This window comes from Sardina pilchardus, chromosome 4 (assembly GCF_963854185.1).
Source record: "Sardina pilchardus chromosome 4, fSarPil1.1, whole genome shotgun sequence".
Lineage (NCBI taxonomy): Eukaryota > Metazoa > Chordata > Actinopteri > Clupeiformes > Clupeidae > Sardina > Sardina pilchardus.
The window spans coordinates 22,239,427-22,265,671 of record NC_084997.1 but is presented as its reverse complement, the minus strand read 5'-3'; the positions used below and the strand labels follow the sequence as shown (position 1 = coordinate 22,265,671).

General features: G+C 41.6%; 1 protein-coding gene across 1 annotated transcript in view; it reads right to left on the bottom strand.

The window, feature by feature from the left end:
* Positions 1-4,380: 4,380 nt before the first annotated feature.
* The window catches only part of nlgn4xb (neuroligin 4 X-linked b), a 22,628-nt gene continuing 763 nt past the window's right edge, over positions 4,381-26,245 (bottom strand). Inside the window, exons 2-6 of the mRNA XM_062533461.1 lie at positions 20,759-21,091; positions 10,885-11,037; positions 6,965-7,150; positions 5,667-6,456; positions 4,381-5,453 (exon numbers count right to left, since the gene is read on the bottom strand). Of these exons, the coding sequence (XP_062389445.1) occupies positions 4,604-5,453; positions 5,667-6,456; positions 6,965-7,150; positions 10,885-11,037; positions 20,759-21,091 (2,312 nt within the window). The 3' untranslated portion in view covers positions 4,381-4,603. The remainder of the gene's footprint in view (positions 5,454-5,666; positions 6,457-6,964; positions 7,151-10,884; positions 11,038-20,758; positions 21,092-26,245) is intronic.

Here is a 26,245-nt window from a genome sequence, read left to right as displayed (position 1 = left end):
GATGTATCCACAGCAACCACCCCTTTAATTCAGCAGTACGTACAAATTGGGCGAGTTCTAGTTTTTAATTAATCAGTGATTAATCATTCATTCTTTCTGCTGAACGAGAGACAAAAAGGCAAATATAAGCCAGCAGAAAATAACACTGAAAAGTCTTTTGAGATACTGTAGCTTGTAGGGGTTTTGAATATCAGTGACAGTGGTGCTTATTGCTCAGCATGTATCACGATTATGTGCAAAAGGTGCTATGTAAATAAAATGTGATTGATTGATTGATTGAAATTACTCTCAATTTTTGCATTGCATTTAGTTAATATATGCAAAACACATGTATATATTGTAGCCTACATATAAATATGATATGTTACCTCATAGCTAATGCTGTATGATGAATATTTGCTTTTAGAATACTGTAATCGAAAACACTAACAACCAAATTAACTGGCCCTTTGAGGACATTGAAATGCCTCACACAGAAGACAGCATTAAAAGATGACTCATTGTAATTCAGGGCAGCATACATGCATAGCCTCTGGACTCTGCTCAATGAAAAAAAAACAGTGTGGTTAATATTCCTAGCTATTTCTTTTCCTTAGGACCATATGTTCTTCTACTTTATTACCATTAAACACTGAAGATACTTGAGATGCTTAGCAACAATTAAGACTATTTTAGCATTTGAGCTGTGGGGACCCAAATGAAGCATGCTGAATAACAACAGAGTGCCTTCATCACTATAATCAGTATGTCTATGGAACAGTTCAGAGTTTTGTCCCACCATTATGCAGTGTGACTCTCCGTTTGATTGTTTTCAAAGCTAAGCCTGTTGTCTCCATCTGAACCACTGGGTCTTTTTGAGCCTGGGATTCTTTGAAGAGCAGCTCAAGGGCATCAGATAATGTTATAGCCATTTATTCTGCAACAAAAGAGTTTGTCTGCTATCAAAAGGATGAATGATTGCGCCCTGTAAAAGTCATCTTCCCCCGGTGTCATCATGGCTTGCAGAGGAGATCTCCAGTGTCCACACTGTGCTAATGAAAATGAGCCTCTATTACGCTGATGGAAAAAGTCATCAGGAAGATGTCAATAACAATGACGGGTGTAACAGTGATCCACTCTTACATGCTGGCCACAGAAAATGCCACAGTGCACTGGAGTGATGTCTCTAAGCAGGAGATATTCCCTCTCGTTTGTTTTCCGCTGTGAAATATGCCAGAATTAGGACACACGCACACTTAGAGGCTCCTCTCATTTTTATACGGCTATTATGAGAGTGACTATTATGAATTCCATTTATCCAGCAGTGCGAATCTTCAGTTTTAAGGGCTTGGATGAGCAATAATATGCAATCCAGTCTTCTATCTTCTCACCCCGCTCCCCCCCTGGGCTGACAGAAGTAATAAGAGGCAGGCCTCTCCCACTGGTCTCACTCGGGAGACTTCATCAGCTGGATTAAAAACCCACCGAGAGGCCCCTTAGAGACGGCCAAGCCACAGTCAAACCCTCACACAATGCATCAGCTCCCACAACGTGCATGGCCAGCGCTGTGTGCATAATGTGTGGCTTTAAGGTATATATTCATCCACTGTCCACTTCACAGAGACTTTTTTTTAAAGTGAAAGTGCCTTTTTTTTGTACAGCACCGCAGCACTAAAGCATTTTTCGTGTTAATGTGTGACATTAACTTTCAAACTGTAATTACACTTGCGCAAAGTAACTGTTCAAACATTTATCCCACAACTCTGTTATTCACAGTAACTTTCTGAATTACTGTCTCAAAAAAACATTTTTTTCAAGAAAACAAGAAAAAAAAAGATGAAAACACCACTGTTGTTTACCTCCTGTCTATCATATGCCAGAGACATGCACACTACACTAAATGCAGCCGTCTGTCTGAAGAACCCCTGACGCCCTTTGAAAACTCCAACCGTTCTCACAGGTAATAAAAATACAGCCATCTATCAGTCTCTGGCAAGCTCCAAAATATAAAAAACAGCATAAACAGCACCTGCTCTCACACCTTGTGTTAAATTGAAGCGGCTGCTTGGCTATACTGTAAATCTCCTCAATGAATGTGCGGACGTGCGTAATTACCCTACTACACTAGGTCCCTCTGTGCCTTGGTCCCTTTCCAGCCCATTGGAAATCCCCCTGAGGAGAGCCAATAACTGACACTAACAACAAAAGTAGTGGGATGGACAAAATCCAATGGCACCGTGGACAAGTATGGAACACCTCTTCTTCTGCAGGTGAAAAGTGCTCTATTCCGTCAAGATTATCTGCACACGTTCTCACAAAGGGTCAGTGTGTATACTCTTCAGCTAGCTTGGCAGGGAGGCATTGTTCGGAGTCTACCTCTCAGCCTGTTCGCCGTGTAGCTGTTTCATCTTTTTTTTTTTTTCCCACACACTCTCCTTCATCGGTCCACTCATCACAGATTACTCTGCAGTGATAATTATACATGACATTTTAGCATGGAGAAAAGCCATTTGCCTCTCATAATAATTTAGCATTTGTTGCACCATTATTTATCCAGTGACAGATTTGTGATGTGCCCAACACAATCAAAAAAGGCCATGCCAACTAAAGCTCTGGGATGAGTATACTTTCACATCCCCAAATGCCACATGGAAAGAAAATAGATCATACTGAATAGTATAAAACTGTAAATAGGTTTACAAAACACACACAGGGAGAGCACCATGGTATAAAATCTATGATATTTTATTTTAGAAAAGTCAGCAGTCTTATACATTTGACCAGCTCAAAGTTAACCCAATCAATATCACCTAGAAACCAAAAAGAGAAGATAAACCAAAAATTAAATACAATATCTTATATTTCACCCTGATTCCCTCAGTGTTGACATTAATGTGGGAAATCAATCAAACATTTAAAATGCCACTTAACATTGAGTAATAATGAAATTTTTGTTAGCTACATAGCTCACTTGACTTATACCGTATGTTACAGTATGGAGGTTTGCCGATTTTCCAGTGTGACACTGAAAGCCTACCATTTAGATGCGATATCAGTCACAGGTTATCACTCTAATCTTTGTCAATTAAAAACTATCAGAAGAATACAGCAATTATCCTGAAATTTGATGTTTTTTTTTTAAAAAAAAGTAATACTTTGTTTGTTTTATATATACACATGTTTATTACTGATGACACGATTCACTACAACTTTGTATAATATACAAAGCATTTTTATTTTATGCTGAAGCAACACTGTTTGGCAAAAAGGACTAAATCAAGTAACATTCTTTTTTTTTCTCCCAATACAAAAATGTGATGCTTCTCAAGATGCATACGATGAGTCTTTCGTTGAGCCAAGTGATTAACCCTTTGATTCCTCAGATGAAACAAAAGGTGGTCCATCTGGGTGGCCTCAAAACTACCGACACACACAACCCGTGGTTTAAATGGGAATCAACCAGCACTGTGTTTTTGAGAAAGGATGAAAAACAGATGGCGTAAAAAAGATCACAAAAACATGCAATATGGCAAATGAGTACAGAGAACAAATAAAAAATAATAAGGATCTCCGTGGGGATGGGGACACTGCCATTTACAGACAATTAGATCAAAAATCACAGGCCCTTTTAAATCACATTTTGATGCAAAGCAACATTAAAAGCATTTAATTTTTGTTTTGCATTTGTGCTCACCATTATATACATATTTTATACAAAGATTTAAATTATACAGTCCAGGCTGGGAAATCACATTACTATCGCTTCATGAGAAAAAAAAAAAGAATTAGATATCACTGCACTACAACCTGATTTTGTTGTTGAAATGTGTAAAGCGTGTGTTATCTACATTCTGTCTGCATCATTACTCTACAAATGATCACATCTATTGGGTTATGCACATATATTGTTCTGATATTAAACATAACATGACTATATGCAAAAATAATGTTCACTATCTTAAGCTGATGCAAGTCTACAATCCTCTCTCCTACAGAAACCCCAAACAACAAATGATCGTTTTCTTGTGATCTGCCCAAAGAATCACACAGATTGCCAAAATTGCCCAGGTATTCTTATAAAGAAATCGTCATCTTCACTTTGTCATTTCCTAAGGATTGCTATCAAAAGTAGAAGTGTCAAGTATGAAAACCAAACCATGGCAATCTAACACTCTAAAAGCCATGCAGTGTACATACCAGGCGGCTTGATTAACTTCTCCCACATCAGAGGTAAACAACTTGGGCTTGATGTTCCAAAAGTATTGAAACACTGACATCCTCATGGCACTGAGAGAAAGAACACAGACCGGTGTTCTCACTCAGCTAATAGTGGTCTCGACACTGTAGCACATTGGAGAAAACTCAACCTGTTCTATTGGGTTTCAGTCCAGTGAGCCTCGCTCTTGTCTCACCACAAAATAAGATACGAATGCTAAAATTGTTCTACATTCACCTTTTTATATTTTAATGTTAGTCAAGTTCAACTTTTTTTTTGTTATTCATAAGTATAATCCGTAACAAAATAACATTTATGTGTCTCTTTGCTCAGACACAGATATATACTGTACATATTTTCCGATCGAAATAGTCTGAGCTGGTGCATGGCACAGTCTGCTGGGGCGAGTTATACTCTGGTGGTAGAGTGTCCGTGGGGGATGCTGGTGTTGTTTTGCGAGTTGAACGGGCTGTAGGGGTGCAGGGGCTGCATGGCTGCCAGCGAGTTGGGGATCATGGTGATGGTTTTGGGCGTCATTAGCGGCACGTCGTCGGGGGAGCGGCGCAGCGTGAGCGTGTAGTCGGGCGGGCAGGTGAGCCGGAGCGTGTCGTGCGCCTGCAGCGACTCGCACTCGTGCTCGTGCTCCAGCTGCTTCATCTGCAGGGACAGCAGCTCCTCGTTCTGGATGTGCGCGATGTCGTTGCTCAGGTTCCGCTGGGGGCTGAGGCGCCGGCTCGACTCGTGCCGGTGCTTGTCCTTCTTGTAGTAGAGCGCGGCGAAGGCCAGGATGTTGAGGAAGAGCAGCGAGGCGCCCACGGCGATGGTCACGCTCAGCTCCGTCGAGTAGTCCCGCCGCGTCTCGATGACCACGCCGGTCTCCTCCGCCGTGTCGGGCGTCTGCTGGTCGGTGACTTGCTTGTTGTTGTTGGTGTTGGGGGTGGCGGGGTGCCGCGTGGTGGACGGCCACAGCTTCCCCGACAGGCGCTTGGTGTAGGAGAACGGCGTGGTGTCCTGCGGAGGGATCTTGGTGGTGGTGGACACGTACTGAAAGAGCTCGTTGATGTTGTGCAGATGCGGCACCAGCTCCAGCCAGAAGGCCACTTTGGTGGCGCGGTAGTGGTCGCGGACGCGCGGCTTCAGCCCGATGTGCAGATACAGCTGGTCCTTGGGGTTGTACTTGGACCAGGCCACCTCTTCAAAACGGTTCGGTTTGGTGTGGATGAACTTGGTGTCCTGGGGCACAGGCTGATTTGGGTCTCTGCAATCGAAAGAAACAGATTCTTATAATTGCAACAATGGCGTATATAGTGCTCAGTGCATTTTCTCTTGTTAAAACCATCTGAATAATGTAAGATTGCATTAAGAATTTAAAATCGTTTTAGAAATGTATTAAAAAAAAAAAAAAGAAGCAGACTAAGCATTAACTTTGCTGATGTAAAATACCATAAATCGCATCAAAAGGCACACTTACCCAGTCTTGGCGAAATTAGTCCAATACGTCATTACCACGGCACTCAGCATGACGTCGTTCTTGGAGAAGTTGCAGTTGAAGAGGTCGGTGGGGCCGATCATGGGGATCCCGAACACGTACGGGACCTCGTCTCCGTGCGCCGAGTCGGCCCAGCTGGGCTTCATGTCGCTCTGGCAGTGGTGGTAGAAGGCGTAGAAGTAGGTGGGGGAGCCGTACTGGGCGTGCAGGTCCGCCGTGGCCACCGCCGGCGCCACCCACTGGTGGTCCGTGAAAAGCGCCACCAGGGTTTTCCTGCGCGTCTCCGGGTTCTCTTTGTCGGCCCAGTCCGTGTACATGAACTTGATGGTCTCCCGCAGAGTGTATTTGGCGTCCGGGTAGCCGTACAAGTGGTCGACAAAATCCACCACGGCGAAATCGAACTCGTTCCCGGGCACGCCGTCCTCGCTGTCGACGACGCCGTCCACAAACTTGAAGCCCTCGCCCTGATTCACTCCCAGCATGATGTCGTAATTCAAGAACTCCCCTTGCTCCATTAAGATCTGCGGATCATCTGGGATCACGTCGCCGTCAATAACAGGCCCAAAGGCAATGTGATACTTAGCAGGAGTGACACTCTGCTCAACGAGCTCCTTGTAGTTTTTGTTTTGGAGGCACTCGACCAGCTCGACTGTGTCCGCCATGTTGCATCCAACCTTCTCCGCCAGCATCCGCGTGTATTTGGCCGGCTGGTAGTTGACAGCCCAGCTTGACAGAGCTGTGCCGCTCTGAATAATAGCCTTTTGAAAGAGATCTGTGGGAGAAGAATGGGAAAATAAGAAGCAGGCATTTCAAAATAGGCAGACTTTAATGATTTTACACCTGTATGTGTAATGGAACTCTAATGAGTTTATGGAATAAAAGACCAAACATTAAAGACTAAAAACCAGAGCCATGCAAAAGCTGTTTATGTGTGGATGAAAGGCCCAAACACAGAAAATGGTCCGTTTAAAAAAAAAATATGTGGCCATGCTTATATGGGTCTAAATTGATTGTAATGTAGTACAAATGTATTCTACCTTCTGAGCAGTGTGAACGTATAATATGTGAGTATGCGTATATGGGTCTAAATTGATTGTAATGTAGTAGAAATGTATTCTACCTTCTGAGCGTGACAGTGTAATATGTGGGTATATATGGGTTTAATATGATTGTAATGTAGTATAAATGTATTCCACCTGCTGAGCAGTGTGAAAGTGTAATATGTGGGTATACTGTATATGGGTTTAATATGATTGTAATGTACTATAAATGCATTCTACCTTCTGAGTAGTGTGACAGGGTCAGAAGGCTGACACAAGAGGCTCCTGCTCCAGATCCAAATATGGTCACCCTCTTTGGGTCTCCGTTAAAAGCTTGAATGTTTTCCTTTATCCATCTGAGTGCCTGGATCTGATCAAGTAATCCATAGTTCCCTTTAGCGGCTTGGTCCCCTGTGCTAAGAAAGCCTAAAGGAAATATAGAAAAATTATACAGACATCTTAAAATGATGATAATGACACAGTGATGATTCAGTCATCAATAATGATTCAGTCTGAGTCAGGACAAAAGCATTTAAAAAATGTGATATTTTAATGTGACAGTATCTCATGGCAACGAAGCCCTGGAGGTAGTACATTCATCTCATCTTATAACTGTCATCTTGCCTTTACTGAGCCGAACACATAAAAGTTTGCCTTTCTCCTGATTCTAACTGATGGGGGTGTCCTTGCATTGATAGCGATCCAATAGAATTTGCCATTACACAAGAGGAAGTGATCCATCGCGAGTGACATTTCTCCTTCTACAGACTCGGTAAATGCACCAGAAAGACCTTCCTGTTATTCACCATCTGATATAAAACAGCCACTGTAAGACACAAACATAACAGATATGTCTTGTATCTCACAGTGAAACCATATAACAAGGTCATCAACGTTTTACTTTATATCCCGTCCTCTTGTAAAATGCACATTAATAATATACCCATCTCCATACCTGAGAAGACTGAAAAACAGGTATATTTGGCTTACAAATAACATATTTTCTAACAAATCTACAGTAATTGGATTATTATAAATTGATTGGTAAATCCCAGTTATAGTTAGTACAGTAGCATAGTGCAGTTCAAGTATTAAAATATCAGGACAGAATGAGATGCAGCACCACTGTGGATGTTTTGAGAACTGTGTGAGCATGTCTCCCAGCCCATGTGGCCAGACACTCTCAGCCAGAGACAGGAGTACCTGCGTAGCTCTATCTATTGTACTGTAGCATCACATGTCCATCTGAGGCTGGAGGCCATGTTCATTCTGACTCATGTATGAATCGAAAATGGCAAAAATTGCAAATTGCTGGTTAAAAGGGTATTGAGTTCACATGGTAATAATCCCTAATACTTGGTATGCGTATAATTCCTTTATAAATAAATTCATTACCTGTACTTTCAATCTGTTCTGTTTTAATCTGTCTATTTATTTGGGGGGCTAGTACGGGCTTCTAAAATGAGTTGAGAATGAACAAAAATACAAATAATAGAACCACAATCTCCAACAGTAACTAGCCTACACAGGGAAAATAGGAAAAGAAAGAGTTGAGGCTTGAGAACACACTTTTTTTTCCTACACAAAGTTATATGTTGGCGATATCATCCGAGTGACAAGCTCTTCAGCTGAGAAGAACTTCAGCTCTGTAGAGGAGTCAGTAGAGATTTAAGAGAGCCCTAACACTGACATGGTACAATGCATAACTCTAAAATCAATACAAAGAAAATGTCTAAAAACGGCTAAAAATAAAGTGTTATTATTAGCGTATCATGTCAATTGTACTTGAGACATACTAATTATAAACGTCATCAACAGTGTACAGAACTGCAATAACTGTATTATGCAGAGAGAGCGAGAGCTCATCATAAGTGTCCTATTTGACTACTAAATGCTTCAAGTATAACCTGCCAAATTAAGCTCTGTGTTTTCCTTGGCATTGTAATGACACTTTAATCAACCTGTGAAATTTGTTGGCTGCCATTGTGTCACTGTCCAAGGATTATCACCTCGATAGGGATCTCAATGACAACGCAAGTCAGTGTTCTGCTTTCCTATGATAATCTTGCCGTGCAATTAAACTGAAATCCCTCTTCATTTCACACCAGATGCAGGGAAGGACGTCCAGGAAATAAGAGCAATCCCTTTGAGAGAACACCGTCGCAGTCAGTCAGAGGAAAAATCTGTCCTGCCTAGGACTGCTTAACATTACGGGAAGGGTGAGGAAAAATGTCAGCAAAGGTCTAATTGACACGGACCCATAACCGTGCATATCAGGGGTCCCCTGCTGCATTGGACTGTTTGATCTAACCAATTTTGCCAATCAAGTGAGTGGGCTTCCATGCCTGAGCACATTGATAATTCCAGCCCAGCAGCGCCAAGCACCCAAATAAAATGAGGTCTCAGTGACCTTCACCTATGGTGCATAAATCACCTGACTCCAACCCAGCCTTTGATAAAGGTTAATTGAAATCTTCTCCTGTGATGTAGGACTTTCACTATGCAATTTATTCCCGAGTCATAAACACACAGCTAGTTTTTGCCCGTGCCCTAATGAGGCATTGACCCATACACACCAAGGCCTTGGAAAAGAGTAGCACAGCTGATTTAAGACCCCTGTCTTGTGTTTTATTTTCGTGGAGGCGAAATGATACTCAGAGGCATCTTTGCCGTCTCAAGATGGCTACAGCTGTCAAGAGTGAGCCTTGCCTCAGAGCAGAGGGTGCGCAGATAACTCAACCAATGCCAGCTTTTTCTAATCAATGTGTAAATGGATGAGTACCCTTGCAGAATCCAATAGCAGCCTTGTCCCTATCAATAACTGATGCTGGAGAGGGAGAGATGCTTGGGTATCAACATCACAGTGTAAAGACTCATCCATGCCAACTGACTAAAAGTTGAAAAAATATATGTATGTATCTAGGCAATTTCTTCTTTTTTTCAATTCCAAACCTAACCTCACCAATGCAAAAAGCTGAGGGTTACATAACAGTTTATCAATATTCTTTTAATATGCGCCATTGCCCTTTTAATCTACATAATTTGTATTTGCTTTATTGTTTCAATATTTTCTGCTTCCTCAAAAAAAACTTGATTTGATTTCCTCTGATTAAAAGACTTGAATCCTCATTCACACTTCTCCACACGGCTGTGTGTGCGGAGCAGGGAAAGGTCAGACCAGGGCCGCTATTAACTCATAGGCAAAATGCACCGGAGCCACACTTGTTCATCAACTCCATTCACTTAAATATCTCTCTCCCATTGTCAATCACTTCTTCTTTCATCCACAGCTATTACATGATATTTACTGAGAGCCCAGGGGGGGGACAGATCACAAAAGAGACAGGAGAGACCACAAGAGATGAGAACTTCAAATATCTAAAGGAAGCTTAAATAAATCAGCATGTCAACCATGAAAGAGAAAGACTATACACAAGAAAAGTAAGACAAGTATTGCTTTTTTTGTTAGATTTTTAACACCACCACTATATTAATGATATAAATTTAACCCAGACAATTTATATTCATAGGAGGAAAATAGAAGGCAAAACCATAGTAATGCCTAGACTTTGCACAAAGGCTTTACTAACTGCATCAGTTGTTTCTGATCTACCTGAAGCACAGAAAATGAGGATTTGGGCATCTAGATTACTTTACCTTGAAAATTTCACATCACTATGGATTTTCTGAATTTCCACTGTTTCACGCTTGCTTTGTATTCTACAGGTAATGCAGCCTTTATAAATCCATTGCCTTTTCCATTTCAGCAAAACCGCTGGAACATAAAACCATGTTGTTGTGGTCTGTTTTCCCAAATGTACTACATGCTTTAAAAATAACAGCACAAAATCTCTCATCTGGCGTTCAAAGAACAGTCTTCTGCTGAGGTTATTGAAATGGTGTACACACAGGTAGTGAGGTAAATACTGCCAATATATGCTAAAAACATCTGAGTCTACATACATGAATGAAGTATCTCAACTGCATTTATAAAACAATGCTCACAAAACCATTAGTATTTTGTACACGTTACTGGAACGAATACGAGTTTTTTTCCACCCCTAATGTTTGGTGTAGAAGAACAGAGAGGTTGTCACTGGCAATGAGCAGACTGTCACCCAGACAGAGAGGGATGATGAAGATCAAGGGGAAATTCTCACCTAAAACTCCAAGTCTGTAGTTGATGGTGACTACGATGACATTTCCATAGCTTGCCAGGATGCTGCCATCAATCATGTTCCCGGTGCCTTCTATATATGATCCACCATGAATGTACACCATCACCGGCTTCAGACCGTTCTCATCATGGATATCTGTGAATGAAGAAAACACGTCTTACTCGACTTACCAACATACAGTACATTTTACGGTACTATATTTCATTTTCCATTAGGACCCATAGGTTCTGCTAATATTTGTGAAATAACTAAAACAAGTCATTTCATTTTTCAAAGGGACACAGGCTCTCTCGGACCTGGATGCCACTGCTGCACTCATTTGCTGATAACCTTTGGTACATGTTGCAAGGCAGCCCCCGCTCATCTATATGCTAATTTATCCCAAAAAGAAAAAGATCCAAAAAGGGCCACTCAATACGATTAAGCCTGAACTTCCTAAGATGCACTAAGTGGAGACAAAAAAACGGGGTGAAGTTGGGGTTGAAATCAGCTTCAAGTGCGGGCAGTGCATTCTGACGTCAAACACACTCAGTGCACACAATTTTTTTTAAAAAGGAAATGTACTTCAACCTTGCTGTCTGGAATGGCACAATTTCACCCAAGTGTTGAATATTCAAGGACACCAGTGGATGATGTTTACAGTTTAATATGAGAGACTGCTTCCCCTGGGCCACGCATCTCTTTTCTGATTAATTCACAATGAGAAAATTCCCCTCTTACTGTCTCTGCAAAGACCCTGATAAAGCAAACCTTTAGTAGCTAATTGCACTTTTTGTCTGCTCGAAAAAAATAACCAGACATTAAATGAAAATTACAAATGGTTTTAGAGCAGCGTTTAATGCTTGCATGAACATAATGGGGGGAGCTGTGCTCATTCAACAGAGCCTATTCTGCGGGTGTGAAAATAGTGTGCTTACACAGTTTCTCTGCACTCTTGAAAACAATCGTAGTGTGCACACTCGAATCCTGAGAGCAACATGACTCCACAAACAGCATTGGTGTGCCTATTACTTGCTGTGAGAATATATAAGTAACTAATGCCTCGCTAGATTCAGTTGTTGTGATGTTTGTTATGGAGAGTAAAAAGCCCCCTCTTGGAAATTGACTTCAGTGTAAATAGCCTTCCTCAGCCCTACACATTTCTGAGAGGTATTAAAAAGCCACAGCCTGAGAAAACAATTTTAACTTAACACTCCCACTGTTTGATTTAATGGTATGTCCCATGGAAAAAAATGAACCCACTGTGACAGAATTTAGTGGATCTAGGCAGACTGGCGAGATTGTGAGAGGCAAAGTAGTCTGAGACGTATAGTGTGAAACTCATTCCCGAGCTGTTAAAAACAGGCCAGCACGGTGAGTACGATTGTTTATGTTTTAGCGAAATGCCACTTCTATATTAGGAGTCACTGATCTGAGACCTGTGAAAGGATGAAACATGTTGCAACCAGCAAAGATGAAAGGGGAAAAAAACACACACAAAAGGGTAATGGAAAAAATGTAAAGCAGGGGATTTGTACTACATGCTTATTCCCATAGGCATCCTTGTCTACGGACACTTGACTCCTTGAACACAGCTTGAAGTCATGTGTTATGTAGTCAAACAGCACAGCCTCACATCATTCATCCCCTCTTCCCACATACATCTGCATTGACTTGACCTAGAGCTTGTTGTTTGACAATTAAGTTTTCCTCTAAGCCGGGAATTCATCAAAAAAGATTTGGCAAAATAGCAGTCTCTAGTAACAATCCCAGAGTCGTCATCATCACACACATACCGAAATAATTAGTTCAAACATGATACACTACACACTCAGCCCAAAGGATTTGGTTTCTGGTGTGAATGGTAACAGTGAAGGCCGCCCGGTGGGTAGATTAGGGCTGTCAAAATCTCACTGCGTACATGCCTCAGACCTCAGCACTGTGGTCAGGGGAACATTTAAGGCGGGCATGGAACTGAACAGGGACACTACTGCTGCTTACAATTGTCAGAAGGGTGATATCAAGCTCAACGTTTGCCTGCTTATCCAGCCCTTGAGCTTGACAGCTTGGCAGAGTAATAGTTCCCTGTTAACTCTTTGCCAGTCAGAGAGAGAGAGCACACCTGCAGAAAAGCCTTGGTGGCTTCCCCATGGCAATCTCCACTCTCCGCTCCCAACCACACAATGATGCTCAGGAACAAAATGGAAGTGTGACAAGATACAGTACCTTTTCAGTGCATACCTGTTAGATAGCAACTTCAGGGATTTCACAAAAGGTTTCAGCAAATTGTACAACTCTACAAATACTTTCAGTGCAGCGTGTTCATTCCAGAAGTTAATAGTGACAAACAGGGATGATTCACTGCAAAGCTTCGTGATTGAATCAACTAATTCATTAGAGAATAATCATATGATCATCAGCTAATTACCCTGTGAATGGCCAAATAAGTAAAATGCCACTGCAGAGGTGGATGACTGGTAGCATAGATAGACCATAATATGACAACAGCTAAAGGCATGAGTTTATATCTCAATATGCAAAGTGCAAAATTGGCCGTCTTTTGAAATAATTAAAATATAAAAGAAGTCTACTCAACGCAAATGGATAAGGATCCCACTGGAGACTGGGGACATGGTTACAAACAAGATGCCTACTGTAGCTCTAGTCTCTGGTCTAACTGATTATGCAGCCTTTACCAAGCAAGGGGACCAGTCACTGTACAGACGTGTCCGACCTCACTGAAGGCCCAGACGTGAATGACAGAACTCGGTGGGCCGATGTCATAGCTGATGCCAGTGACAGAGAGCACTTCCTGGCAAAGCTCCAGCCAATCACGTCAGATGGTAAAGCATCGACTACATTGTCTTAAATGTTTTCGTTTGTGATGAACTGACCCAGATCTTGTGACAATGTAGGCTACTCAAAGTGTTGTCAATTTCATGAAAGCTTTACTGGAGCCTTGAAAACAATGCGTCCCTCTTGGCATTGCCAATAAATACAGGCTTTGTCACAACAGGGCCTATTCACAGTGTAGCCTGCTTGCCAGAATTTTGCTGTGAGGAATCGTTCACATTTAGTTTGCTGTAGTTACCATATTATGACTGGTTTGCAACTATCATTAGTGGCTCAGAGCAAACCACAAACATTTCCAGATGATCAACAAATTGCTTCAGGAGCATGGAAGGAGGTGGGGGGCTCAGTTGAGCTCAGATATAAATTTCCTTCACACCTCATCAAATTCATCAAGTCCATATTTCTCTATATCACCATCACTAAATTAATCAACCTGACCTCTAGCTTAAGCCAACAGATTGCTGTTTTTCTTTGAGTATTTTCACTTTTGGCTGCAATGTTATATAAAAGTAGCAAACTTAGATGTTGCCACTTCTGCATGGCGAGCACGAGTTAGCAAACTAGCGTTTCACACACAGCTGACATCATCTGCAGCATTAGCTTCAGGACCTAGGCTACTGGACGACCACAATGAACAAGACTTAGACTTATGCAAGACTAATCACAATTGACACGCCATACTGTAAGTACAGGCCAGAGACACCACTTCAAACTGCTCACAACAATTCTTGGCCATCTTGCCTCATCTCTGAGGGGACCTGACACCCGCAGAGAGATGACGATCTGGCTAAACTGATAATGCACTCCCCTCTCCAGTCTCCACCCTCCAGCAGTTTTGCTCTCTGACACCACGGACATAACTGGTAGTGACAGATGAAACTCAGGCTCCAAAAGTCGCGGATTCGTGGTCCAGTCACTGAAGTGGCTTAATGGCATGGCCTTCCACCAGGTTTGTCTTTAACAAGCTCCGTAGGGTACACAGAAAACGAGCATCTACCATTGGGTTGAGCAGTATTCGCCGTCCCATACTAACTGCATGGACTTCATCCACTCCAGACTCATGGGGTTTTACAGCAAACGTTACTGGCCGAAGTTCAGCTGCCGGCTCGCTGCGTGTTCCCGTCTCTAGCCAACAGCAGACCTCTGGCTAAGCTCCATCCTGCACTACTAGCTCAGCAACAGTTGCTACTGGACTTTGTGCACCATATTGCCCATCTACAACCTTGAATAATTACAGTGCATGAAAATGCACTGTACTGTTCTTCCTATTCTTCTTATTATTATTATTAAACTTCTTCTTCTAACGCTCGCAATTCAGCTTCAACCGTTTAACGTAGAAACTTCATTCAAACTTTGTTGCGTAGGTCTTGCTTATGCCATATGTGCTTTATATTTTTCAACTTTGTAACTTTTATACTTTTTAAACTATTAGTTAAAAACTATCACCATTTCCCCCATAGACTTAACATTGCTCATTATGACATCACGGCAGCAATTAGAGTGTTACCCCAGCTGGTCAGCCACCTGGGCACCAACTGTCAGTTTCTCTCAGGCTCCTCTCTGAAGACTACATATTCTGTTCCCCTGTATCCTCTGCGCACAACAGTATCAAAATAAGTCCTCCTAATTCCATCCAACTTTATATCCATTCATCTTCTTCAAACCATTCACTCATCCACCCATTCTAAACAGTCTGCCTATCAACAACATCAATTAGACGCTCTACATTGAACTTTTAAACAATCTACTCTGTCTCAGGCTGGCTATCTTAAGACTAGCCAGTTAAATTGATTACACCTGTATCTGTATCCACTACTCTCAGTAGAGAGCTGTGTCTCTCCATTCTACAAGAATATAAGGCACATTCCATCCAACATTCTATCCATTCATCTTCTTCAGACCATTCACTCATCCACCCATTAAACTGTCTATCAACATCTATTAAACAATCTGTCTATCAACATCCATTAAACTCTCTGTCTATCAACATTAATTAGACTATCTACATTCAACTTTTAAATTATTTACTCTGTCTCAGGCTTTAAGAGTACACGCTGGCTCTCTTAAGACTAGCCAGTTAAATTGATTACACCTGTGTCAACTACTCTCAGAGAGCTGTATCAGTGTCTCTCTTAACAAGAATATAAGGCACATTCCATCCAACCTTCTATCCATTCATCTTCTTCAGACCATTCACTCATCCACCCATTAAACTGTCAATCAATATCTATTAAACAATCTGCCTATCAACATCCATTAAACATTCTATCTATCAACATTAATTAGACTATCTACATACAACTTTTAAAGTATTTACTGTGGGTCCCTCTCAAGCAGCGTTTATATGTCCTCCCTCGATCCTCGATCCTCAATGATCTACATAAAGAAAGATAGAAGAAGGGCTAGACTATCCCATTGTTGCCGCTCCATCATTCTTTATGTAGATCAGTGAGGAGCGAGAGAGGACGCGTAAACGCTATGAGAAGCACCTTCTGTCTCAGGCTTTAAGCATACAATCTCATTAAGACTACAGATCCTGTTTCACTACTTCCTCTGTCCACAACTGTTTCAAAATAAAGGTCCTCACTGCAATAATACACTATTAAATCATTTAACCATTGAAACTACTCAACTATTGAACTGTTCAACCATTCCAACTGTCAGTTATCATCCACTATGCCTCCAGTGAACTACATGAAACCTCCATGTACCTAGCAACCAACATAGCAACCATTAAAATTAAGCGTTTATGACCGTTTCCATAGCAACCAACATGATTATACTGCAGTAACTTCTTGTTTCCTGATAGTGGCCACCATGGATACCCTAGCAACAAATGTTTCAAAATAAAAGTCCTCACTAGCAAGTTATCTAGTTAGCATGGTTAGCTTTGTTAGCATAGCTAGCATTTTTAGCATAACTGCAAAAAATCATCAACTAAGTTAGCTAATCAACCTGGTTAGCAAATCTAGCATTGTTAGCATTTTTAGCATTACTGCTAGAAATCATCGGTTAAGTTAGCTAATCAACCTGGTTAGCATTGTTAGTAAAGTTAGCATTGCTAACATAATTAGCATTTTTAGCACAACTGCTAGAAATCATTAGCTAAGTTAGCTTATCAACATTTTAACATGAATAGAAATCATTAGTTAAGTTAGAATGGAATGTTTCAGCTTTAAACTGTCTACCTTCACACTATCAACTCTCTGTAAACGATGCAACCACCATGTTTACCCTAGCTACACCTTAGTAACCATATCTACCTTTTTTTGCATTTTCATGCACTGGTAATTCCTTGGAATTGCATTTCTAGTTAATGTATTGCAATATGAGGGTTTAACTGTGCTTACCTCAAAGCACACAGATACTGTAGGATCTGACCAGCGATAATTACGGCATGCTCACTGGAAGTTGTTTGCTTCTCACTTCAACACATTCAATCAACACACGCACAAACAAGTCACAGTGGCTGGAATGCCCAAATGACCATTGCTGTTGGCAAATAATGCTAAAAACCCAATCAACTAGCCATAAGCCACATTATAGGCTGTACAACAGGATGCATGTAAATGTTTGGTAATTCTATGTTTGCTAAAAGGATTTTCATAATCACCAGCATTATATATTAACCATATGATTAGATGTGCAACTAAATTGACCTTTCTATGCTTTCCCCATCACAATCATGTAGGTGGTTTACAGTGGTGGGTCCTGAGTGCACTACACTTAGACTGCATTTCATATTATTTACTATGTATCTAAGAGAAGAATCCGCACACTACAAGTCTTTGTGAAAAATAGCTTTACTGATAGCTAGCTTTCGGTCGTTAGACCTTCTTCAGGCAGAATACAAACTATACAAACTTCTAGGCCTATTCCTTGACTGCATTTCATATTTACTTACTATGCTCGCCACTATACCTTGACTGCATTTAATAATATTTCAGCCGCACAATGTTGTGTGAAGACTGTTCAAACAGTTGGCAGCCCCACTCTGTCATCTGGACTATATAGCAGACTAGCATAGTCTTGTTGTAGTGATTGTTGATCTTTTAACAAAATAAGAATATGCAAAACATTTCTAATGTCAATGTTAACTAAAGTGTCACTGATTAAGACTGATTTGTCAAAACATGCCATTTTGTACCCTTCTTGTTAAGACCTGCATGCCAAAGTAGCAATTTCAGCTCAGGTTTACATCTCACATGATTTGCGTTATCTTATGGCAACATAGAAACAGACAGCTATATATATGTTGTACAGCACTTTCTTGTGTCCAATAAGGACAAATGTTCCCATGCTGTTGTGGCTCTGTGGAGCTGAACTGAAGCCTCAAGTAAACAAACTGGAGACATGCTGAGATTGACTTTTCTTGTCCCTATTTTCTTGTCCCTATCGCACAAGCCCACCACTGCTCTCTCCAGTATTGTTAAAGCACCGTCCCTCTCCATTCAAAGTCCAAATGTTTCCAGATTTTCCAGATGCATTCAGGCGTCCCTTATGGTAGAGACGGGAACGAAAATGTGCTCATACCTACGATCATGTTCTCCTGTTTGTGATCATACCTACTGTACTGTAGATCACGTTCTCCTCTATGTGATCACACCTACATGTATGTACTCTAGATCACGTTATCCTCTTTGTGATCATTCCTAGTAGATCACGTTCTCCTCTATGTGATCATTACTACAGTAGATCACGTTCTCCTCTATGTGATCATGATTACTACAGTAGATCACGTTCTCCGCTATGTGATAATTACTACAGTAGATCACGTTCTCCTATATGTGATCATACCTACTATAGATCACGTTCTCTTCTTTCGAGGGCTGAGAACCAAAGGGACGTAACTGACATTTTGGTCAAAATTGAGTTATATATACAGTATCACCTGAAAGCTCTTGATGAGCTCTCTTAGCTGACAAAATTATAAAAGTAAAATATTTATAAATATATAGTTATTGAACAAAAATCAAAGGTCTTTAACTGTGAACATATAGAAGCAGTTAGATTTGTTTTGGCTCTCCTGTAAAGTTGGTGAAACGTCACTTACGGCCCTTTGGTTCTCAGCCCTCGCTTTGTGCGTTAGCAGGCATCTCTGCTAACGTTTCTGACCATCTAAAGCCAACACAAGCTGAGCTCAGTTCATATGTATGGTGTGTTTTGTGTTCATATATTGTGCTAGACTACTACTGTACTTCATCTCTGTGGCAAGTAGCCAACACTGACACTTCAGAAGCACAAATGTACTTGGGTTACCATATTTGCTTTAGCTTGTTTACATCAGCTAGTGTGCTGCCTTTGCTTTGTTGGTTGTCAAATGTTGGCAGGCTATAAGGTAGATTTCCTTCCCCACAACATCATCTGAAAATGGGTTCTAGTCATATGGGCTTTGCAGTCTATATTCAATTGAATCTTTTTTCTTTTATGGATAAGGAAAGGCAAGCAACTATTGTCTGATGGAGTAACATAAGGCAATTACATTCAACCTTGGTTGAATTACATTTGACTTTGGTGGGCTACAAAATACTATAAGATATTGCGTCGGTGACCTCCAGGAGGAGCTGCAAGGATATTAAATTGCTTTAAGAGCTCATCAGACAAAACTGCACTGATGATGCTGCAAGCGATAGCAAGTCTTTCTTTACTTTAACTTTGGCACGACTGAGAATATACCTAGCTCCTCCTGTCTATGTGCTGTAAGAGGCTGAGAGCACACACAGAATAATTGTCAGGAAGGCATATCCTTGGGACGTTTTTTGATCTGTTGCTCCAGCTAAAGTGCTGAAATTTCAACTGCAGGTTATAACTGTGTTAAAAATCGAATTGCAGAGGACAGACAGTTCATAATAGCCTATGTATTCCAAATAAAGAACACACACACAGAATCCACAAATATTCCTTAAGCCTGGTCTTATTCACGCATATTTTTGCATGTTGGAAAGCAACATTTAGGTGCATTACCACGTTTGAATAAAAGATGAATGGAGCATGCTGTCCCAATACTGTGTCCATACTCTGTGCCATCACACCTCCCATGCCTGGGATGCTGTTGTCTAACCCTCTAATGCGCCACAACATGATTTTCAGCAGGAACAAGCGTGTAAGTGAAAGTAATTGGACAAAAAGTCATCGCGTTCCACGTCTAGTTGAATATACAGGGACAGGAATATACAGGAACATCATAATCCATTATCCTGTATGGCTTCTGGATGTAAAGGAGGTACAAAACACAGCAACGCAGCAGTTCTACAAACTGAATGCCTGCCATACAAGCCTGTCATCAGAGGTGAGAATGTAAGACGTTTTCTGAGGAGGAATGATGTGTAATCCTGCTTTTGAGAGCATGGACTCTATCTTACCAGATAGCGTTACCAAGTCTGGAGCCATGCGTCATAAGGGGAACAGAGGACAGCGTCTGAAGGCTATACCGATTCTGGTAGTCATGGAGCCTTTTAATTACTTAATCAACATTTAATACCTGCCAAATCGTCCTGCTTTGTCAATATCACTACAATTTGAAGGAATCGCTATAAGGATCTTTTTTTGCAGACAATCTGTTGTTCTAGTTTCAGGAGAATGAAAAGACCAGTTTCTATGTTCTTCATGATAGCTGCTTATGTTTTCTAGATGATAGCTTTTACCTGGCAGTCCCCACACTATCATGTCCGGCAGTATTTCTATTGCATAAAGACACACTGAAATGTAGCTGATCAATCATTACAAATGGTGATCATATTGCTATTATGTCGTTTGGCAGACTGTGTAGGTGATGCTCCAATGAGTAGATGGCAGTGGGATCTGTGTTTTAGCAAAAGAGACTGCTGAAGAGTTTTCATGCTGGACTATAAATACCCGAGGCAGCGCAAATGAATTCAGACTCCTGGTACAGAGTGTTGTAATGTTTTCATGACTTGGGCGTCAAATATTTACAAACAATATGCTCTCTTCACCAGTGGCTGACTAATTCATCAACAACATTCACAGGAATAGAAAAAATTATTAAAAAAAAATTCCCGCCTACCTTCCTCTGTGGGAACGTAGATGTTCAGGTACAAGCAGTCCTCGCTCTGGTCCTGCACGTAGGTGGCCACCGTGTCCAAATTGGCAGTGAACCACACGGGTAGCATGTCGCTGAGCAGAAACCGGTCTTCGAGGTACTGCGGACAAACGGGAGCGAACTGAGTAGCGTTCCGTATGGCAGGCCAGGAGGCGGGGGGTTCGGGGGCCTGGAATCTCCTTTCCCCCGTGGGGGGCAGGGCATATGGGATCCCCAGGTACTGTTCCACCGGGCCCAGGATCTCATTGGGCAAAGGGGTCTTTAATCCACGCAGTTTCCCATAGTTTGTGGTGACGATCGAGAATTGTGCTTGTTGACAATGAGTGACAGTGAATCTCAGGGCCAAGGCAGCCATCCAGAGGAACACGCTGACATGCCGCATCACGCCGAGCAGAGAGAGAGTAATAGGTAGCCATACGCTTTCCCTTGGCTTCGACATAGTCCCCTGCTGCGTGAGGGGTGTGCAGTGGAGCTCCAGTCGCCTCACTTTAGCCTCATAACATCAGATTGACAGACGGCAGGTTCCCCGGTCAGACGGGCCAGTTCAGTGAGCTCCATGTCAGGCAGTCTTTGACAGAGCCTTGCCCTTGTGTTGACAGGGGGGGAAGAGATGTAATTCTCTGTCTTTTTCGGCTGCAATTACTTCCCTGACTTAATTCCAGCCCAAATGATCAGCCTGTGGGTGAGAGAGAACAAGCAGCCTGAAATAATGATTTACACCGTGCCCTGCAGAGGAGCATCGTGTTTGGCATTCAGGAGGGTGCACGTACCCAGAGTGGAGGATGACAAACACTGAGGCATTTCAGAAGGGAAAAAAAAAACATTTTCCAGTCTAATATCCTCATCAGTGTGATCTTTGCTGCTATTTTTGTCAACAGCCTTTGTTTATATTGGGCTGCTCTTATTTGCTGTACATAGCCCAACTGTACCTCCTCATGTACAGTACAGTGTTTGAAATTCACTCAAGGTTAGCACCCCCAACAACACACACACACATCCACCCCCCCCCCCCCCCCCCCCCCCGCAAAGTCAAAACAAATATTTATCTGTGAGTTTCCTTCTCTGCTATTAATTAAACACTGTTTTCAAGGGGCAGACAATGCAACATGAACAATCATATCAATAATGAGGCATCGTCTAATTTTGCTGTCAAATTGAACTGGGTCTTGAACATTGCAGCATCTGCTCACAAAAGAAGAATGTCACAGAAAGAAAAGGCCTCCATACATCAGATGAAATCAGTCACTAGTCATTTATTAATGTTCTCCACCATTAACAAAACTGTCAGAGATGCTAGTGAAGAGGAGGGCTATTAGCTAGATCTCATCTGTGGCTATTGATTTATATAACTGGGTCCCTTTGTGCCCCATCTCAAAGGCACAATAGTGTGAATTAGGCAGCACAACACATCACAGTGCTTATACTGTAACACAGCAACAAAGCACTGCCTTTGAGGCTTACGCTATTTAATCAAGTATAAGCATCAACATATCCTTCTAACATGTTCAATCATCCACCCCAGGCTTCTTTGCATTTCAAATCATGCCAGAGAGTGGTGCAGAATCAGACTCAAGATGCAAGAAGGTGAATGCATGCTGGAGGACAGGTAAAAACAGATTCGGCAACAAACAGTTTTCATCTGCTGCATCAGTGTGCTGCATATCATCAAAAGGAGATCATTCTTTTCTTATATGGTCTGTAGCCATTTTGCTTGTCTAACAGCAGATTATTATTTAAAGGTGCCATTTCAGAGCAGGTCTCTATGGAATGATGTCAAAATTTATCAACCGCTGCAGGTAATTTAATTTTCAGGGATAATACATTCTCTCCTCACTGCCTCAGAAGGGTGTCAAGTGGTCAGCAGTATTTCAGAATGAAGAAGTTGAGCCATGAGTCCAAGGCATTTTAATTAGTTTCCTCATGTCCACCAGTGCAATCCCATTTTCACAAAGGAGAACATTCTAAGCATAGGTACCATTCCTTCCTCTCCTCCAACTTCTCCTATGGTCAGGTGATTTTCAAGAAGGTATTGCTGTGTAGGCTATCTATCATCCTATGCAGTTCCACACTTCTAAGCCATACATGTTGTCAGGGCCTACTAAATATAGTACAGTTTTAAATGCGTGACTCATGTAAACAATATCTTGTTAAGAGGGAGAAGAAATGTGGCTGTAATATCATGATAAACAAATCTGGTGATAGTAGACCATGAATGTCACTCTGATGATCTGTTGCATTTGAGAACGTGTGAACAGGGTCAGATAGTCAGTGACCAAGCCCACTGATAGGCAGTGAAGCTGCTCCTTGACATAAGCAGTCACTTTCATTCACTTCAGTGCATTTTCCCAGTCTTCTTCCATAGCAGCATGGATATTTTTGCTGGATGCCTATATCTTACAGTACGTGTACTGATGTCTTCATACAAGGGCTCAAGAGGTAATCTATATGAACCTTCCTCTATAGTGAGAGAATCCTAATGAGCCCCAGAAGGTGGCTATAATAGATGTCCATAGTACCACCTTGTGGTGCATAGACTTCATGTGTCGATGGCAGTCTAAATCCAGTTCTATGGTATATCATATTCAAATGGGAACTGCACATTTTTTCTAAATGTGCTAGAATAATATTGAAATTATTTTTTTATAAAGGTAGAAATTATGTGTCACATATATAAATGTAGGCTATATTGTGCGGCACTGTTGGTGCATTTAACGGCAATTAAGCGTTCTTATATTTCAGAATCATAGACAAGTTCACATATGATTCACTCAGACGGGACATTCAGGAAAAGATGCTTTCGCACAGCCGCAAGATAGCCTCACCGGTCCACGAGCATGTGCCTTCTCTCACGAGGCAAACTGGTCGCATCACATAGGCTACTGCACAAAGAAGCTACTATGTAACGATTGATAAGATTTGATAAGCACTGTATTTTAAGTCTATGAGTCAACCCGCCTATGGACAGCATAGACATTGTTCTGCTTGGTCTGTTTCATCAGTCACAGCAAAACAGGTTGTCAGTGTGCGAATAGCCTCGGTATTTTGAAAAGTAGTCTGAATAGACAAAGAAAATTAACGCAGTCAAAAATAATTTCCTTTATCACTTGTCAAACATATAGCCTAATCGTAAAGTCCTGTAGCAAACAAAACTTACCCCTGGAGAAGAGGCACCATCAGTCTCGTTTTCAGTGGTCCGGGCTGAAATTGAGAGAAAATTTCGCAGGAAGCGAATAGGAGCCCTCGGGAAAATGTCCCTATCACGTCTTTATGCCCAAACGAATGTAATCATACTGCATATCTTGCTTTTAAATAGCCCTCACGTAGTAATCCGCGACAGGTTTGAATCAACTGAGAGAAAAACGTTTCACTGTCATGAAATCTTCGCATTCCCCGAAAATCATACAAGGTTGCTATAACCGATTACGGTCTCCCTCTCTCTCTTTCTCTCTCTCGCTCTCTCTCTCTCTCTCACTCTCACTCTCTCTCTCCAGCTGCTATTGGACTGTGTTGAATGAAAATTACTAACCCTGCAGCCAATGGATTACTGCACACTCTCCATAAACCAACTGCGTGGACATAACTGCCTATATCACATGCAGTGCACTACATATTTTGTAAGATTATTATTATTTGTATTTTCCCCCCCAAAAAAATCAGACTTGATGTAAAGTATTCCCCAGAGAATCCCCTCAAACTGTACATTAAACACTGTACTTGCCCATACAGTTGTATGCTGCGCTTTCAAAAAGCCATTCTCTAATTGTAGGAGAGTTTGAAAGGTAGTCTCCCGATGCATTTTGGGAATTGCAGAAGTTGTTGGCAACACCTAGCCTATGTCACAAATCTTTGAGTTGAAGACATAGATTGATATATCATCTTTGACGAGAGGTTGGAGGTTAAATTAGTTATTGAACCACCTTTAGGCTGATATCATCAGTTTAAAAGGGCCTTGTCAGTGACAGCGAGACAGGGAGTTGAATAGATCATTGTCACACATCTTTTGGCTCAATCCATTCACTATCCAAAATACCTCATAGCCAAGTGAATACATGGCAGCAATGAGAGGAAATGATAATATGCAGAGTAAAACAAAGGGTGCTTCACGGTGTGATCTCATTCAAACATCCTCCCGTGTGTTGACACCTGTCTCCATATCCAAGCATTGGATATTTACTGGGTTTGTTCTTGGTTGTTGTATTTACAACCACGGGAGCACAAATCAAAGAGTGGACTATTTAGACCACAATAGAGACTTTTGCTTAAGATTTTGAGACCATTTTTTCCATGTTTATATGTTTTTAAGGGGCCTGGCGTAGCCTACTGAAGTTGAACTTATAATTTGAGCTGACCCCAAACCTGACACTCATGTACAACACATTTCCAGATTAAAGTAGAGAATGGGAGAGAGGACTTTTATTAGCCATCCCCACTTACAACAAAAGTCAAGAAAGCACTCATAATGAAGCCATTACGCCTGCCAAATGTCATTGTGTTTTTCACAAAAGGAGGTGGCAAAATGTCAGGATCATTAATGCCACACGCAGCACTGTCATGTGAACTGGAGTCGAGCATGAGGAGAACTGGTACAGTAGGTGTACAGTACAGAGTGCTGTATCACGCAATCTGCTGAACATAATTTGCCTGCTGCTAGCTAATTGTGTTGCTCCAGCAGTTCCTTTCAAGTGTCCGTATTTCATATGGCAATTCTATTAAAAACAGATATAAGCGTGCAGCAGCCATGGCCTCGTGACAAATTGCTCCATGGTTATGGCACAAGTTATTCTGATCTATCATGTAATGGCCACATTTTTCTCTGATGTCAAAGCCACTTCACTACAGTACGTCCACGTCCACAACTACACTGTGCTTATAGAGAGTCATTGTCTGTGGTGCTGGCTGGCTGTCCTCAGTGTTCTCGGCGGTTCTTGCTGGCTCATAAACTGATCTGTAGTCAGAGCAGACTGTGGGTACAAGGTGCCTTTCCTCCCTTTCCTCACTGTGGACATCCCTGCCATGGGCAAATCACCTCCTTCAGAAAGCATATTTACTAAGTTCTCTGTGTAGTGCTGATATGAAAGGCTCTTTTTTTGTAAAGTCAATTGAGATATCCATCTTATAAAACCCTTTCTTTGATTGCAGCATAGTGGACTGACCTTTTGGTTTGGGTATCAGAAGAAAGAGAGAGAGGGAGAGAGAGAGAAAGAAAGAAAGAAAGAAAAAAAGCACCTATTTTAGTCAGAGATACGGAAAATGTTTTCTTGTGTTTTTTGTTTGTCTCAAATCCCACGGTAATTGATCTATCGGCGTGCAATGTTCTCCGGCACCGTGGTCCTCAGCTCCATGGCGCAGTGTATGAGCAGGAGCGCTCGGCGCCATTTCCATTAGGAACCAAGTGCTTGCTCACTCTCTGGTAAGCTCCAATCAGCCGCATTAGGTATACCTGATTGCATA